The 15,329-nt window shown below is 44.2% G+C and overlaps 1 protein-coding gene across 2 annotated transcripts; it reads left to right on the top strand.

The window, feature by feature from the left end:
- The first annotated feature begins 2,719 nt into the window (after positions 1–2,719).
- Positions 2,720–13,389, top strand: nptxrb (neuronal pentraxin receptor b). Of its 2 annotated transcripts, XM_087169859.1 has the most exons (6): positions 2,721–4,131; positions 4,347–5,107; positions 6,867–7,284; positions 8,180–8,421; positions 9,562–9,741; positions 10,832–13,389. In XM_087169859.1, exons 2-6 carry the CDS (start codon positions 4,352–4,354, stop codon positions 11,075–11,077), a joined length of 1,842 nt encoding a protein of 613 aa, XP_087025985.1. In that variant the 5' UTR covers positions 2,721–4,131; positions 4,347–4,351; the 3' UTR covers positions 11,078–13,389. The 2 variants fall into 2 exon arrangements, with proteins under 2 accessions (XP_087025986.1, XP_087025985.1); XM_087169860.1 differs by having other exon boundaries at positions 2,720–5,107.
- Positions 13,390–15,329: the final 1,940 nt, after the last annotated feature.

Genomic DNA, 15,329 nt, shown 5'->3' with positions numbered 1-15,329 from the left:
CCCCCCCCCCCCCCCCCGGCTCTTCCACTTCCTGTCTGCCACGGTATAAGACGCCATTTTACCTGCGTAGCAACTTTTAATTAACCAGGGGAGGTATGGCAGGATCTGTGCAAAAATAAGGTAAAACATAATTAAAGAAAGTGAAAATAAAGTGAAGGACAGAATGTGTGACACCGCGCTCAATTTGGCAAACTGTCAAAAAAACGATTAAGTGCGTGCTGTATGAAAACAAAAGGCTTTGTCGACTGTTATTGCTTGAAATGTTTGTAGCCGTGTCAACAATGTTGTAAGGAAAAAACACTGAGTGTCCTCATATGACAAATTTCAACCCAGTCCAGTGAAAAATAAGCGACTGGTGAGGCTTACAAAGAATTTCAAAGACTATTAAATTCAGCTCCCACAGCCAAACTACAAAAATTGATCACCTAATAGCATTTGAAGTAGAGCTATAAAGGTTTTACCAGCTCCCTCGAATTTAATAGAAGCGTCCATATTATTTATTTTTCAAATCATGATATTAACTGGGAGATACTAGATGGGTTTTTGTTTGTTTTCCCCTCTGAAACCCGAATTTGATATTTATGAGCTGAGGTCCTGTATTAGACATTAGAATTAGAAAATAAACCCGGTACACAAACGCAATTGCACTGTTGTAGGAAGTCTGTTACCTGTTTGAATGGCTCACTTCAGGGTGTGGATGTTGACAGAGACTGTGTGTCAAGTAAATGTGGACGAGTCGGTTCATGCCTCATGTCCCGTAGGAAGAACAGAATATGGAAGTTCCTAGTACACATGGAAGTACACATACAGTATACACAGAGTGCATGGAAATCCTCAAAGTGAATCATCTAGATGCTGATCTTCACGGTTTGGCATCTGAAGTTAATCAACTTCCAAGCACACCATGCATCTTTGTGCAGACAGAAAATTTACCATGTGACTATCGGAAAAAAGAAATAACTGAAGAATCTGCAAGAATTTAAGTGCAATTTTGAAAAGTTCATTAAGTGTATTTTTAACAAAATTGAGTGGAAAATTAAGTTAAGGTAAAACTTGAATATGAGTTTTCTTGTCGTGCCAAATAATGGTGAAATATTTTTTTCCCAGTAGTTCCTCGTTGTGGTTTTTGACAGTCGTGATGTTTTTTTACTGTAAATGTGTTTACCGTATGCAGTCCTCCCCCGACAGCTGGGACTCTTCATGGTTCCAGTGGACCAGACCATCGTGAATGGCAGTGTTCCCAATTTTGGCGATGTCCTTGTACTGATGTTTGCAACATGCCACTGCCTCCACATCAGTTATCCACCAGGACTGGGAGCAACTCTGGAACTCATGCAGAGCAGGGACGTGAAGTGTAAATACTCACAGTCGTTCTTTCGATCTATTCGTAAACATTGAGTAGGCAAGAGTCCAATCACATTTTACCCACTGAAATTTGGGCATAGTTATTTCTATATTGCTGTAAACCTGCTCAAATCAAAGCTGAGATTTGGCACTTAAATTCATTATTTTATTTCAAACTGATCAGGAACAAAAAATGTCTAACAGTCCAAATACTTCCAGTCTTGACTGTATTTTTTCCACCAATGCCTGTAATGTGCAGATATGATCATAACAGTTGGTGAAAAATCAATTTCATACAAATCAGTATTTCCTTTGACTTCAAACTGCATTTGAAGTGTAAAGTCAATGAATGACTGAATCATCCACATGTGGAGTGATCATCGAAGTGATTGTTTGTCTGTCTTCTGTCTTTACAGGAGCGTGTTCAAGACACATCGAGACGAGGGGACCAGAGTGGAGAAGAAAGAATCTAAAAACAGCAGCGCATCAATACCAAGGCTCTTTCATTGATCACAAACAGTACAGACTAGAAAGCATCACACACACACACACACACACACACACACACATACAAGTCACTCTCTTGCAGTTCACGGGTATATGAAGTCCAGCAAACCATTTCCACCTGAATTAGTTAATTTGGATATTTTTTGCAGTTGCAGCTGTAGGTAAAGTCCTGCTTGTTCCAAACTTCTTCCATTGAAGAACCGTGGCGGTCACCGTGCTCCTGGGAACCTTTAATGCTGCAGAAATTTGATTTGTAACCTTCCTCTGATATGAGCCTCGACACAATCCTGTTCCCGAGCTCTACGGGCCGCTCCTTCCGTCTCAGGGTTTTTGCTCTGCTATGCATCGTCAGCTGTGAGACCTGATATAGAGAGGCGTGTGCCTTTTTTCTAAATCATGTCCAATCAGCTGAATTGACCACTGATGGACTCCAATCACGGTGTAGAAACATCTCAAAGAAGATCAAGAGAAATGGGAGGAACCTGAACCAAATTCTAAATGTCTGAATACTGTGATATTTCAGTTTTTCCTTTTTAAAAATTTGCGAAACAATTTATAAAATTCTGTTTTTGCTTTGTCGGTGACTTTAGATTGATATGACTCCGCACCTAGTCTGAGTGGCGTCGGGCAGACAACTGCGAGATGTTAATTCTAGTTTAAGCATGAGGCTGCAACATAACCAAATGTGAACATCTGTATACTCTCTGAATACACTGCTGCATGCTAATATTAGCATTTAGCTCAGAGCATCGCTGTGCCTAAATACAGCATCAGAGATCTGCTAGCTCAGCAGTAGACTCTTGTTTTGTTTTGTTTTGTTTTGTTTTGTTTTGTTTTGTTTTGTTTTGTTTTGTTTTGTTTTGTTCAGCCCGAACGGCTTCTGGATTATTGTTGTCGCTCAGTTGTTGTTGCCAGGTATTTTGGAAAATGTACAAAGTGAAGTATGGGCGGGTCAAAGGAAAGTGTGTTCACGAACAAACAAAGTTAATTTTGGCATTTCATCACAAAGCAACTGCTGGAACAAATGAAGAATCACAGACTTGTATCTAAGGTCGTGTGTCCGAGGTTCAGTTTTTCCTTTCATGTTGTGCTAATTGGCAGATTCGCTTCCCTGACTGGCAGTAGATCATTTCCCATAGGTACCACAAACCAGAGAATTTGATTTAATCTGGACTAATGTCAAGAGCAAACCGTCTAAAAATGGTTTATCCAGCATGGGAAGAAAAACTTTTGAGAGCGAATGTTTGTTTGTTGTGTCAGGGTCAGATCATATCTGTTGGCAGCAGTGCTGGAAATTTTAGTTAGCACTGCCTCTTGGGGGAAAAACACATTCTTGATCTCCTCCTACTCAGTCCACAAACCTTAGTGTTTAAGACCCTGGATCTTTCTGTTCTCTTCTTCTGCCTCGGTTCTACAGGCTCCTGTTTTCTTTCCTCTCTGTAAATTGGCAGTGAACTTTTCTTTTTTTTTTTTTTAAACATCAAACGTGTTATTGTCACCTCTGTGAATACATGCAGACTTAACATATTGTATGATTGACACTTTCAGAGCACTTTCAGTACCAAGTAGTTGTGTTGTTGCAGATGTGTGTGTGTATTGTGCATGTAAAGGTGTATGAGGGAAATGAGTGAGGGTGTGCACTGTGGGAGTTGGTGGCCCGTTTCTTCTTAATTTGAGTTTTTTATATTCATTTTAAGTCTATTTATTTACTTGTGAGTGGATGTTTTGTGATAGATTTAATCAAGACTGAAAAAACTGAAAGTGAAAGTGTCAAAACAACTTTATTATCCCTCCACGCAGCGACAGCCAGAGCCAGGGACATGTTTTGGCCGTGGACGTGACCCTCGAGGGAATTTCTTCAAATTCAGATATTGTGACCATATTTCCTGTTGGCAGAGATGTACAACCACGAGGAGACAATTTAAAGACAATTTAAGAATCAAGTCAAATCACATGTAGAAACTGCTTCCTTACTTTTACTTCTCAGTGACCTTCTCTGTTCTTTTTTAGTCTTTTACACACACACACACACACACTGATCCATCAGCCTCGGTTGCTCACACTGCTGCTGGAGGCTCACCTCTGCTCTGACTGACGCATGCCTACAGCCTCGCTCCTCCTCTCCCGCGGTCCCCATGGTAACGCACGGAGAAGAGCAGCTTAGCAACACGGAGACGGAGAGGCAGCATCTCTGGTCCAGACAGCGAGGTGCCACCGATATTACGCGCAGAGGGCGGTAAGGGGGAAAACAGCAGCGCCTCTGGGAAACATCTCCTCTATGTAAGTGCCCCCATTCTTTTACAGGTAACCGCTGTGTTGTTAACCGGAGATGTCAGACTACTTTAGTTAATCGAATTAAAGGTCGCGGTTATGTTGGTGTGATGCAGGCTGCTGTGCGGGTGCTGCTCTCGGTAGCCTCTTTCAGGATCGGAAACAGAGCTGCGTGCATGTCAGCCTTTTCTCTGAAGCCTAATCTTCTGCGTCGCTCCCCACAGTCATAATGAAGTTCGTGGTGGTGCTTGTGGGAGCGGGCACTCTGGCCTTCCTCGGCGCGGTCATCTGCATCATCGCCAGTGTTTATCCCCGGAAACGCGCCGCGCCTCTCAGCGACAACGGCACCCTGACATCGGAGACGCTGCTCCAGCCCCTGGAGCACGGGTCGGTGGCACACGCCGGGCCGCTGGGTGCCCTCCACGGCGCCGAGTCCTACGATGGAGGAAACGGGCTGGGAGGCATCGGACTGGAAGTTCCCACTCTGAACGAACTCAACCTCGGGGAGGAGACTGGAGGGGGGTCCGCGAAACAGTTCAGCTTCAGCCGGCTGATCTGCACACCTGTACCGGTCGGAGAATGCAAGACGAAAGATCTGAGGCAACGGCGGCAGCAGCAGCAGCAGCAGCAGCAGCAGCAGCAGCAGGCGGATGAGCCGCTGTACGGAACCGGTGATGAGGACTGGACTTATCTCCGGACCACCGCGGAGGAGCTCCGGCAGATGGTCCTGCAGCAGAACGACCAGATCCTCATGGACCAGAGGACCATCCGGGAGCTGACGGGGAAGCTGAGCGAGTGTGAGAGTGGCCTGGAGGACGAGAGGAGCGTCCCGGAGCGGAGCATCGGGGTCTGGAGCGGCAACCGCCGCGTCATGGCCGGGGATGATGTCAGCTCTTCCGCCGCGGCGCAGCTGCAGACGGCGAGGGCTGTGGAGGAGCTGGCCAGGGCCATCATGGACCTGAAGGACCGCATTGAGAAACTCGAGGTAAGTGGAAAGACACTGAGCGCAGGCTACGCAAACTTTGGCAAAACCTGTTGTTCTTGCTGTTTGCCTCCTGTTGGAGTTTTGTTTGGCAGCAGGAGATTTGAACTGATACCAAAATGATGAATTAGCCACTGTCGTTCAGTGACTGAATTAGACCTGTGTCAGTTCCATTAAACAGCCTGTTGTCCCACTGTTTATTCACTGAAGTGCAGTTTAAGACCTCTTTGGTAAAAGTGGAGAAATAATCCTCTCAGAATTTGTTATTTACCTAAATGGAAAGATCCCACAGCCACACTGGCTGCGTGCAGAAATAATGGCAGTGAGAAGCTTTAAAGGCGTTTGTTGTGGCGTCTAATGTTCATCATCTTATGTGGCCTGATCTTTCTCCATCACCCTCCCTCCCCCTCTTTAACCTTCTCTCCCTCTTTTATCTTCATCTCTGACAAGTCACTCATGACACAAACACTCTTCATGACTTGCGCACGCTCCCCACGGACCCAAGGGAAATCTTTCCACCTGCTGGCCTTCTCATCCCTCTGCACCCCCCCACTCCCTCCCCCACTCCCTCCCCCTCCCCATGTGTGAGCCGCCTCTCTCTCTGGCTCCTCTACCTCCGCATCCAACAGCAGGATAGAGAGATAAATAAAAGATGAGGCTGGCTGGACAGGAAAGAGGGTGGTGGTGTTGGTGGTGGGGGAGTCAGGTTCTCAGCCTGTGTGTGTGTGCTGAGATTGAGACATAGAGAGGCTTATAACCACACACACACACACACACACACGGACACTGCTGCATCACTGCCAGGCCTCTTCAAGAACAGCCAGTTACAAGGTTGTCTCCGTCAGTGTGAATTTATATCCCGGACGTCCAGATCCAGTCCTGCCTCAGCAACTCTCTTGATATTATATATCGCCCTCGCAACAGCAGCATCTCTCTCTCTCACTCTCTCTCTCTCTCTCTCTCTCTCTTTCTTTCTTCTGCTGCTTCACCAACACCTTCTTTTTTTCAGCTTCTGCTATGAATACTAATACCGCCACTGCTGGGCTACTACTATCATCAACACAACACCTCTCGCTGTGCTGCTGCTTCATCATGTTACTCCTCTTCCTTCAGCTTCATTTCAGTTTATAACAAACGCCACAGCTGTCATGAATAGTTTAATGCGTCTATTTATGCCACGACAACGAAGACAGGAAATAGGCTCTGCTTGTTCCCTGGAATCACAAACAAGTGGGATGAGCACTCGCAAACACTCTGCCTTCAAAGTACAGTATCTGGACCAGATGTCCACTTTCAAAGATTATATTGACCCCTCACAATCTGTCCAACAGGCATAATTACACAAATTTATCAATATAATTATTGATATTGGACACACTGACGAAAGCAAAGATGTCCAAATGGACTGTGTGTGACTCATTTCAGTTTGAGAAAGGAAGGCTCTGCAGTGTTTGAGTGCAGCGTGAGGATTTAATTGAAAAGCCAAGTGTTTTGATCTTTAGACTTTCAGAAGGACAAAATTATAAAAGGGAATCTCAGAGCTTATTATGACGTTAGAAGAGCAAACATGCTTTTTCATACACATGCACGGGGAAAATTGAATTTTCAAAATCTAATTCATAAGGCGCTTCAAATATCCTGAGGGGGACATGAACATGTCTGCTGAATATCATGGTCATCCATCCAACTGTTAGTGAGACATTTTTTATTAATTGACATTTAAATACCTACTTTACTTTATTTTCATGTGTCTGTCTTGCAGGCGGAGATAGGCCCAGCTGCCTTGAACCTCACCGACACGTCTGTGGGCACAAGTGGCAGCAGCAGCAGCAGCAGCGGCGGCGGCAGCAGCGGCGGCAGCAGCAGTAGCCCGCCTGGTAACACCGGCAGGGCTCCCGCTCCACCCACAGGCAGTGCTTCCTCCCCACCTGCAGCTGCCACCCCAGGGGGTCGCCGTCCCGCCTCCCCCGCTTCCCCTGCGCCCAAACCCCCAACCAAGGGTTCCCCCGGGCGTGGAAAGGGCACCTGGAGGGTAGAGGACCTGGAGGGGGAGCTGGAGAGGAAGATAAAGATGCTGGAGAAGGAGCGTCAGGCCATGAGGAAAGAGACTCAGGGCCAACACGAGAAGATCAACCAGGGCATCGACACCGTCAGCCACCGCGTCACTGAGCTGGAACACAGTGAGTCCAGGGGGAGAGAGCAAAGACGTGGGGGTGGTGGATAAATAAATGAAGGAAGGGACATATGGATGAGCACAAGCAGGAGGTAAACAACAGCATCACCAAGCTGACCTCCATGAGAGAACTGCAAGAGAAGGCTAAAATGAAACTTTAATGAGCACTGTGGGCAAACTGCTTCATCACAGCGGTAGAGAATAAGCTGTAGATTAAAATCAAGTGATTAATGAGGTCTGAAGGTTGTGAAATGTCAAATAGGTCTAGGAGGTGAAAATAAAAATGACACAGCAAAGAATAAGTGAAATGGAAATAAAATGACGTGAAGTCATTTGCTGCCCTCAGTTGCAACTTGTAAATCTTTATAATTATAGGAGTTTATTTTAAGGTTCCTTAATTTTGAGTCATCAGTAATGTAGTTTGGAAACGTCACATTGGTTTTGGAGTCGTTTCATTGGTTGTATGTTCGTGAAATTCTTCTACCATAGATAATCAAGGTAACTGCAGGTGGACCACTGAAAAAAACAGAGAGCTGGCAATAGGTGAAGTGGAAGCAGTAGGGGAGAGATGGGAGTTCGTGATGTGTTAAGAGGAAGGTTAAAAGGAAAGAAAAAGCACTTCTCTATTCTCTCTTTAGCTCTGTCATTCTTCCAACCTCTCCCACTGTCTCCACTTGCATCTGTGCTTTAAGAACCTTGACTTATAGAGGCGGATCATTAACTGTAACACTTGAGCTCTTGCCAGGCGCTGTGCGTGCACTGTGTGCACAAACCGGTAGGGACAAGAAGAGAAATACCAGTGTCCTTGTATAAATTGGCCATTAAAGCATTGTTGGTCCCTGTTTTCTCTCTCTCTGCCGTCTGACTTTTTCTTTTTATCTCCTTCATCTGTGTCTCCGAAGCGCTGACAGAGCCGTCGTTCCCCGATGGCTTCGTCCTCTCCTTCCCCATGCGGACTAACTACATGTACGGCCTGGTGAGAAAAGAGATAACTGAGATGTATGCCTTCACAGCCTGTGTATGGTTGAAGGCCAAAGAAGGGGGCATCGGGACCCCCTTCTCTTACTCAGTGCCGGGGCAGCCTAACGAGCTGGTGCTGCTACAGGGAGTCCACAACCCTGTGGAGCTGCTCATCAACGACAAGGTACGGGAGTTTGGATTGTACCTCAAGTGGTTAAAAGATAAAAAAATAGAAGATAAGTGAAGCTGTAAGACAGAAAAAAGTAATTGTGACATTGTATATTATGCATGGAAATTAATGGCTTCTGGTAAAAAACAACAGAAAAAGAAGAAAAAAAGAGAACATTTTGTACCCCGCAGGTTTCCTTATAATTAGTCAAGCAAAAGCCTGCAATGGAAATCATTATTAGCTTGTTATGCTGTTCCACAGGACGGTGCGAGCTAGTTTGTGGCTGGTTGTAATTCACTGATTCAAATGAGCACTGAAAACATGTTCATACTTGTGACAGACGTCTCCAGAGTGACGAACAGAACAAACTGTGCAACTGAAAATATCACCAATTGTTTCAGTGGGTACGATGTTGTTTACAGTTTATTTTAGGTAGGTTCTCCAGATACACTATAGCCTCAGGTGTGCACGTGTGTCGATCCCCGTCTAAGCTTTACCATCCATTTAATGCATCACTGGTTTAAAAAAAAAAACAAAAAAAACCTATATTCTGCTGCTACAGAAAAAGTAGTAAAACAGATGGACCTCTTGAACAACACATTAAAATTTTAAAACTACAAAAAAGAAAAAAAAAAAACCAAAACACTTAGAAACTAAATGTCAAGGGCAGTGATTTGCCCCAGAATAAACACACCAACAAATGGGAATATGACTTTAATATATAATGTTTTTCATCCGAAATAAAAGCCTTGAATAAAAATGGTGCAACAGTCCGACACAAACCCGTGTCTTCGGTTGTTTTGTCGTGTTTGTGATGGGCCAACAGCACACGTACAGAGGCAGTCTTTCTGCAGCTGTTGTTTTATGTCCTGCAATAATGCTTACCTGTTTTATAGTGCTTTCGCCTCTAGTTTCCATTGCAGAGGAGTGGGGGGTTTGCTACTGTGGTGGAAGGAAGGCTGGGACTGTCTTCGGGGCACAGTTGTGCTGACATAAACCACCAGTGTGTCCATATTCTGTCCTGATTACTGCCAACACTCGTCCAATATCCAGCCGCAATCGCTTGATGTGTTGTAGCTCAGTGAACTTGGAATCACTCACTCACCTTGTAATGAAAGATCTAACCACGGCCAACTGTATTTTTCTGACCTGTAGGTGGCGCAGCTGCCTCTGTCCCTACCGCAGGACGAGTGGCAGCACATCTGTGTCAGCTGGACCCTGAGGGACGGAGTGTGGAAGGCCTACCAGGGGGGGAAGATGAAGGGGAGGGGAGAGGGTCTGGCTGCCTGGCATCCCATCAAACCAGGAGGGGTCCTCATACTAGGACAGGAACAGGTGAGATGGATGGACGGATGGATACACGGAGGAATGGATACAGTAGACGGACAGCTGAATCGATCATATCGATCAACAGTTTGATGGATCAAAAGAGTGATTGACAGATAGAAGGATGGATGGATGGATTGATTGGTGGGTAGACTGATGAATGGAAAGATTCAGGTATGGATAGTTGAACAAAATGATGGATGGATGGACAAATGGATGGGTGGATGGATGAGCAAACTAATGAATGGATGGATGATTGATGGATTGATGTATATTGGGCCAGGAAAAGATTGGATGGATGGATGGACGGATGGACAGATGGACAGATGGACGGACGCCTTACACAACTGGGTGGAGAAAGAGCTAATTTAAGGGAGCACCAATAGCTTTTCACACATGAACAGACTGAAACCTAATGGTGTTTATCGCCACACTGGGCTGCGTCTCTCCTTCATTAGCGAGACACCCACATTACATAACCATTATGAAATGTGACATTACCCCCCCCCCCCCCCCCCCCCCGGTGTCAAAAGAACAACCCAAAGCTCATCGTCCTTGCATAAAGGATAAAAAGCAGACAGCTGAGTCCAGTTCTGCAAGATGCTGCAATGATGCAACAAGACTTGATTTAATGGATATTTTTTAGAGCGAGAGAGCGAGGGAGAGAGAGCGAGTGCTTTATTAATCTGTGTTGTGGATGAATGATGAATTGCTGCTGGGTGGATGTGTTGAGCAGATTTCATGTTCGAAAATCCCAGGACATCCCCCTCACAAGGGCTCTCTGACGGGAGGATAAACACTTTTTTAAATCTTATTTAGGGGGAAATCATCAAAGCACAATATTTCTGTGTATGGATAAAAATTTCATCTGCATTTTCATTTTAATTTTAGTATAAATCCAAAAAACGTGTCGTGTTCTCGCCGGTCATTCAAATGTTTTGTTACACTGATGGAGGGTAAACTACAAAGCTGACATATATATATATATGTATATTATTATATACGTACTTACAAGTTCTTTTCATACTCTGGTTTCCTGTTCATTTGTTCCCACCACAAACGTGATAAATTGTTTTTTCCCCATCTCTTCCTACCCAAGGATACGTTGGGGGGGCGATTTGATGCCTCCCAGGCCCTGGTCGGGGAGCTCTCCCAGTTCAACCTGTGGGATCGGGTGCTGAAGCCTGCAGAGGTGGCCGCCCTGGCCGAGTGCAGCTCCTCGGCGCTCGGCAACATCGCCCCCTGGACCGACCACGACGTAGATGTCTATGGCGGCGCCACCAAGGAGTCCCTGGACCCCTGCCACGCCGCCCAGAGATCCAATCCCTCCAGCCCCAAACAGTGAGGGGGGTGACTGGGAGAAGCCGGCCATGGGTGGTCGTGTTTGATAGGTCGATTTAGGAGTCGATTCAGGAGTTTAAAGGCATATCATATTGGAGTATATTTGTTTGTGTGGGGGATGGGAGCTTCTCTGCTGGACTGAAAGGTGGAGCTGTTAAGTCGTTAAGAGTGGTGTATCTGTTTTGATTTTTGTGTTGGTGTCCACGCTCATGTGTTTACTTCTGCAGTGAGATACAGTGAGTTTAGTCACGGAATCACTTTAGTGAAGGCTGCATGGGTGGTTTAACTTTACGGGACTGTTATGGAAGAGCTCCATAATAGATTAGTGACGGGCTCTGGTGAGATGTACCACCCTCTGCTGTGGGGCATCATCTGTTGGGCCGGTTAACTCTACTGCCCTTCAGGCAGGAGGCTTTGATGGGTTTGAATGCAGTAATGAAGGAGCCTTTAATGGCGCCGTATATAAGGGTTACTTATTTTACAACAAAGTGACACAAAGTTCTGTCTTTCTTTATCTTGTGTCCAGCTGGTTGTGTTTAACGCTAAAACTGATTTATGAGACGCTATCATGCTAACACTGATTTCAACACTCAATGGGGAACAAAATGAGTTTTCTTCATTTTTAACTTATACGATCCTGTTGAGTGATGTCCGTGTACTTTTACGTTTTTCTATATTGCATACCATGTTTTGGTAAAACAGTGGTCTTATAAATGTATATTGTGTAATGTATCTCTGCTAATGTCGCTCTGTGCCAGTCTGCTCCTCCTGCTGTAGCCTCTCACACACCTCACAGTCCTGCACGGTTAAGTTGCAGCGCTTTCGATTCCAACCTAAACAAAGCGGCACTCTCGATTGACCTCTGAAATAAACACTTGATGTCGAACCAAAGCACCGATCAGACACTGAAATTGTGACAAAAACCTGAGTGAGTTTGATAAAACTGTGTTGTATCCTTGAATGTAAAGCAGAATGTCTAAGTATATTTGCATGACCAAGGTCACATTTACTGTCACTGAAGAAACTAACTCAAAATGTGTATATTGCAAAGTTGATGTCCCCCAAACTGCTCCACACTCTTGAGCACACAGATGTCTTTGTGGTAAATCAGATCCTCACACAGCAGAAAGCAAAGTGTAAGAAGTGGATTCTTTCTATGATGACCGTTTTGTACTTGACATAGAGAAACGTCTAGAGACCAACTCACACTTTCTGGTGTTTCTTTACTTGGAAGCTATCATTAGGCAGCCATTAATCCAAGCTACTTCTTCTCTTAGCAAATTAAAGAACAACAAAATAAATAAATAAATATAAAAAAAAAAAAACATTTAACGAACTAAGGTTATAGACAATATTTATTGATCTTCAGTCATTACTTCTAGCACAGCCAATTTGGACCTTTAGAATAAATTGAAATCTCTAGACTTGAGTGTTAATGTAAACTATGTTTAATAATAATCATTCTGTCCCCCCTGTGACTGTATGAATGTAAACCTGATCAGAATCAAAACCGACCTCTATTTCCATCATATTGGAGAAAAAGAAAACGTGGACGTGGGAATCCATCTGACATTTCCACCCTAAACATCACCAGATGGTAACTCTGCCACACTGCCTGATGGAGACCAACGGGTGGATGGTATAATCAAGTTAGTAAGCACTCTTTTGGACAACAACCGTAGCAAATGATTGAGTTTTAGCTGAAGCCGGCACACCAGGACTTACGCCTGCGAAATACATAACCTTGAGCCGTGACGCTACATACTCCCATCTCTGAGGCTGTCTCTGGTTTTCAGTGGGCTCTGTCAAATGATCGTCATTCTCGAAATGTTTAGCATTTGATTTGCGTCTTTGTTAGCGACAACAAGACAGGTGGGGTGTGCTTAATTTCTTGAGCTCACTGCAAGTTCAAAATGGTACATCATAGAAATAGTTTAGAGAAAGTAGAACAAGCCGCCCAGTGTGAGGAAAGAGGGATTGAACCCTGTGCAGTGACGTGAACTGTGGTTAAAATGCAGCTCGTGCTTCTGTTACCTCAAGACATCAGCCCCACGTACGATTTGACACCCAGCTGTAAAGTGCCTGCCTGGGCTCTCATGCCCAAAAAAAAAGACAAAAAAAAACCCAAAAAATGTCAAATGTTTTAATGTTTTCTTCTTCGTCTCCTCTTTCTTCTTCTCTGTCACTTTCTCTCTCTCATGCTTTTGATTGTTGAAGGCTGTGACGGTGTTGCACTTGTCCTTATTTGCATCTTCATGGATCTTCTATGATATTGTGAAATCGGTGGATAAAAACAATAAAATGGTTATGACAACACCTCCAGAGTCGTGGTTCAAAAATAACATCAAAGTGTGTGTGTGTGTGTGTGTGTGTGTGTGTGTGTGTGTGTGTGTGTGTGTGTGCGTGTGTGTGTGTGTGTGTGCTGGTTGTGAGCAGACAGATCTCTTTACACCTCTCAGCTCATCTGGATTACACCTCAACTAAGCAACTCTGTGTGTGTGTGTCATGAGGGTTAACAATGGATAGTGTTAACCCTCATGACACACACACACACACACACACACACACACACACACACACATAGGTACGCAGCCTAATCTCATCTAGCTGTAAGACTAGATGAGCTGTGTTTTTGCTGTCAGGTGAATTTGCCTATGACATGTGTGTGTGTGTGTGTGTGTGTGTGTGTGTGTGTGTGTGTGTGTGTGTGTGTGTGTGTGTGTGTGTGTGTTAATATGGAGACACTGAGGCGATTATTCAGCAGAGAACCAGATCATTTAGGTAGACATAATAGATTACTCATAGATTTGCTTCGTGACGACTGATCTGCCCACACGCAGCGTTTCTTGGCGTTCGGCTCAGCTGAACTGTGATCTGATGTGTAACCTCCCACTGATAACATATCAAAGTTTTATTTGTCTCCTTTTAGCTTCCCTCTCTTTTTCCTTAGTCTTATGACCAAAGAAATGTGATTATGATTCAAGTCTTAGTATTGTTTATTTATTTATTTTTTTTATCACTAAAGCTACTCATAAAAATAAAATCACCATTACTACTCTTGTCCTTTATAAGTGATACTAAAACCAGATTTGTGGAGATAGGTGACTCACTACACTTTGAATTGATGCAATTTGATTTTTACACTCATCACTTAATTTGAGGTTTTATTTAATTAATAAAAATGTTGTCAGTCACTTGCTTCACTCCTGGTCGAAAGCAGATCTTTGCCATGGCTGGGCAACGCTCCCATCTGTTCAGTGTGGGAGTGTTTTCTGATGGAGTGCTTTAACAGATTGCTTGTGGAGTATAAAGTCATGGACAGATGATTCTGACTGGGAAGTTAGTCACATTTTAAAGGATATTCTCAAACTATTGGGAGAATCTCTGCTCATCAAAGGATCCAGCCTGTTTTTCAATATTTAGTTGCCTTCTTCTCTCTTGTGTCATGTCCTCGTTTATCTGAATCAGGGCCCCGTGGCAATAAAAAATTTGGGTCCCAATTGAAATCACCACCATAAGCTGCCTTCTAGGAGTTTATTCATCGTCCAAGGGCTACAGAAATTAAAGCTCTGCCAATAAACTGCTTGAATAGCAAGATTTCTTTTTCTCTTGGTCTATACTGAAATATTTAAACAACAACTGCAGGGATTGCCATGAACTTATGTACAGACATTCATGGTCCTCAGAGGATGGATCCTACTGACTTTGATGATTCGCTGACTTTACTCTTGTGCCATCATGAATTTCCCTGTTTATTAGTGAAATATCTCAACAATTATTAAATGTTTTATCATGAAATTTGCTGCACATATTCATGCCCCCCTCGGGATGACCTTCAGTAACTCTGGTGATACTTCAAAGGTCCCACATTGTATAAAGGTAGATTTCCATGTCTTTTTTTATATTATAAAGCAGGTCTAGGTTCTATATTAATACTGTGAAAGTATCAAAGCCTCAGTCCACAGAGAAATGCACACAGCCTGTATTCAGACACTGAGACTTAAAACCAGCCGTCGGGACTTCCTGTAACTTTGTGATGTCACAACAAAGCAGTCACCACTCTCAGCCATGCCCCAAGCCCCGCCCACCTGACCCCACCATCCAACCTTGCAGGATTTGGTTTTACCTGAAATCTGTTATATTTTTGTTCAATCACTCAGAAAACAGTCAGCCAATCAGAGGAGAGGCTCAGAGCCTCCTCTCTTATGATTGGCTCACCAACATGTACACTGAGATGATTTTTGGTTCTTAAAACT

Source organism: Seriola lalandi, unplaced genomic scaffold (assembly GCF_002814215.2).
Source record: "Seriola lalandi dorsalis isolate HSWRI2012SDOR001 ecotype SW California unplaced genomic scaffold, Sedor1 jcf7180002054918, whole genome shotgun sequence".
In the NCBI taxonomy this organism is placed as follows: Eukaryota; Metazoa; Chordata; class Actinopteri; order Carangiformes; family Carangidae; genus Seriola; species Seriola lalandi.
This window is presented reverse-complemented; position numbering and strand designations above follow the sequence as displayed.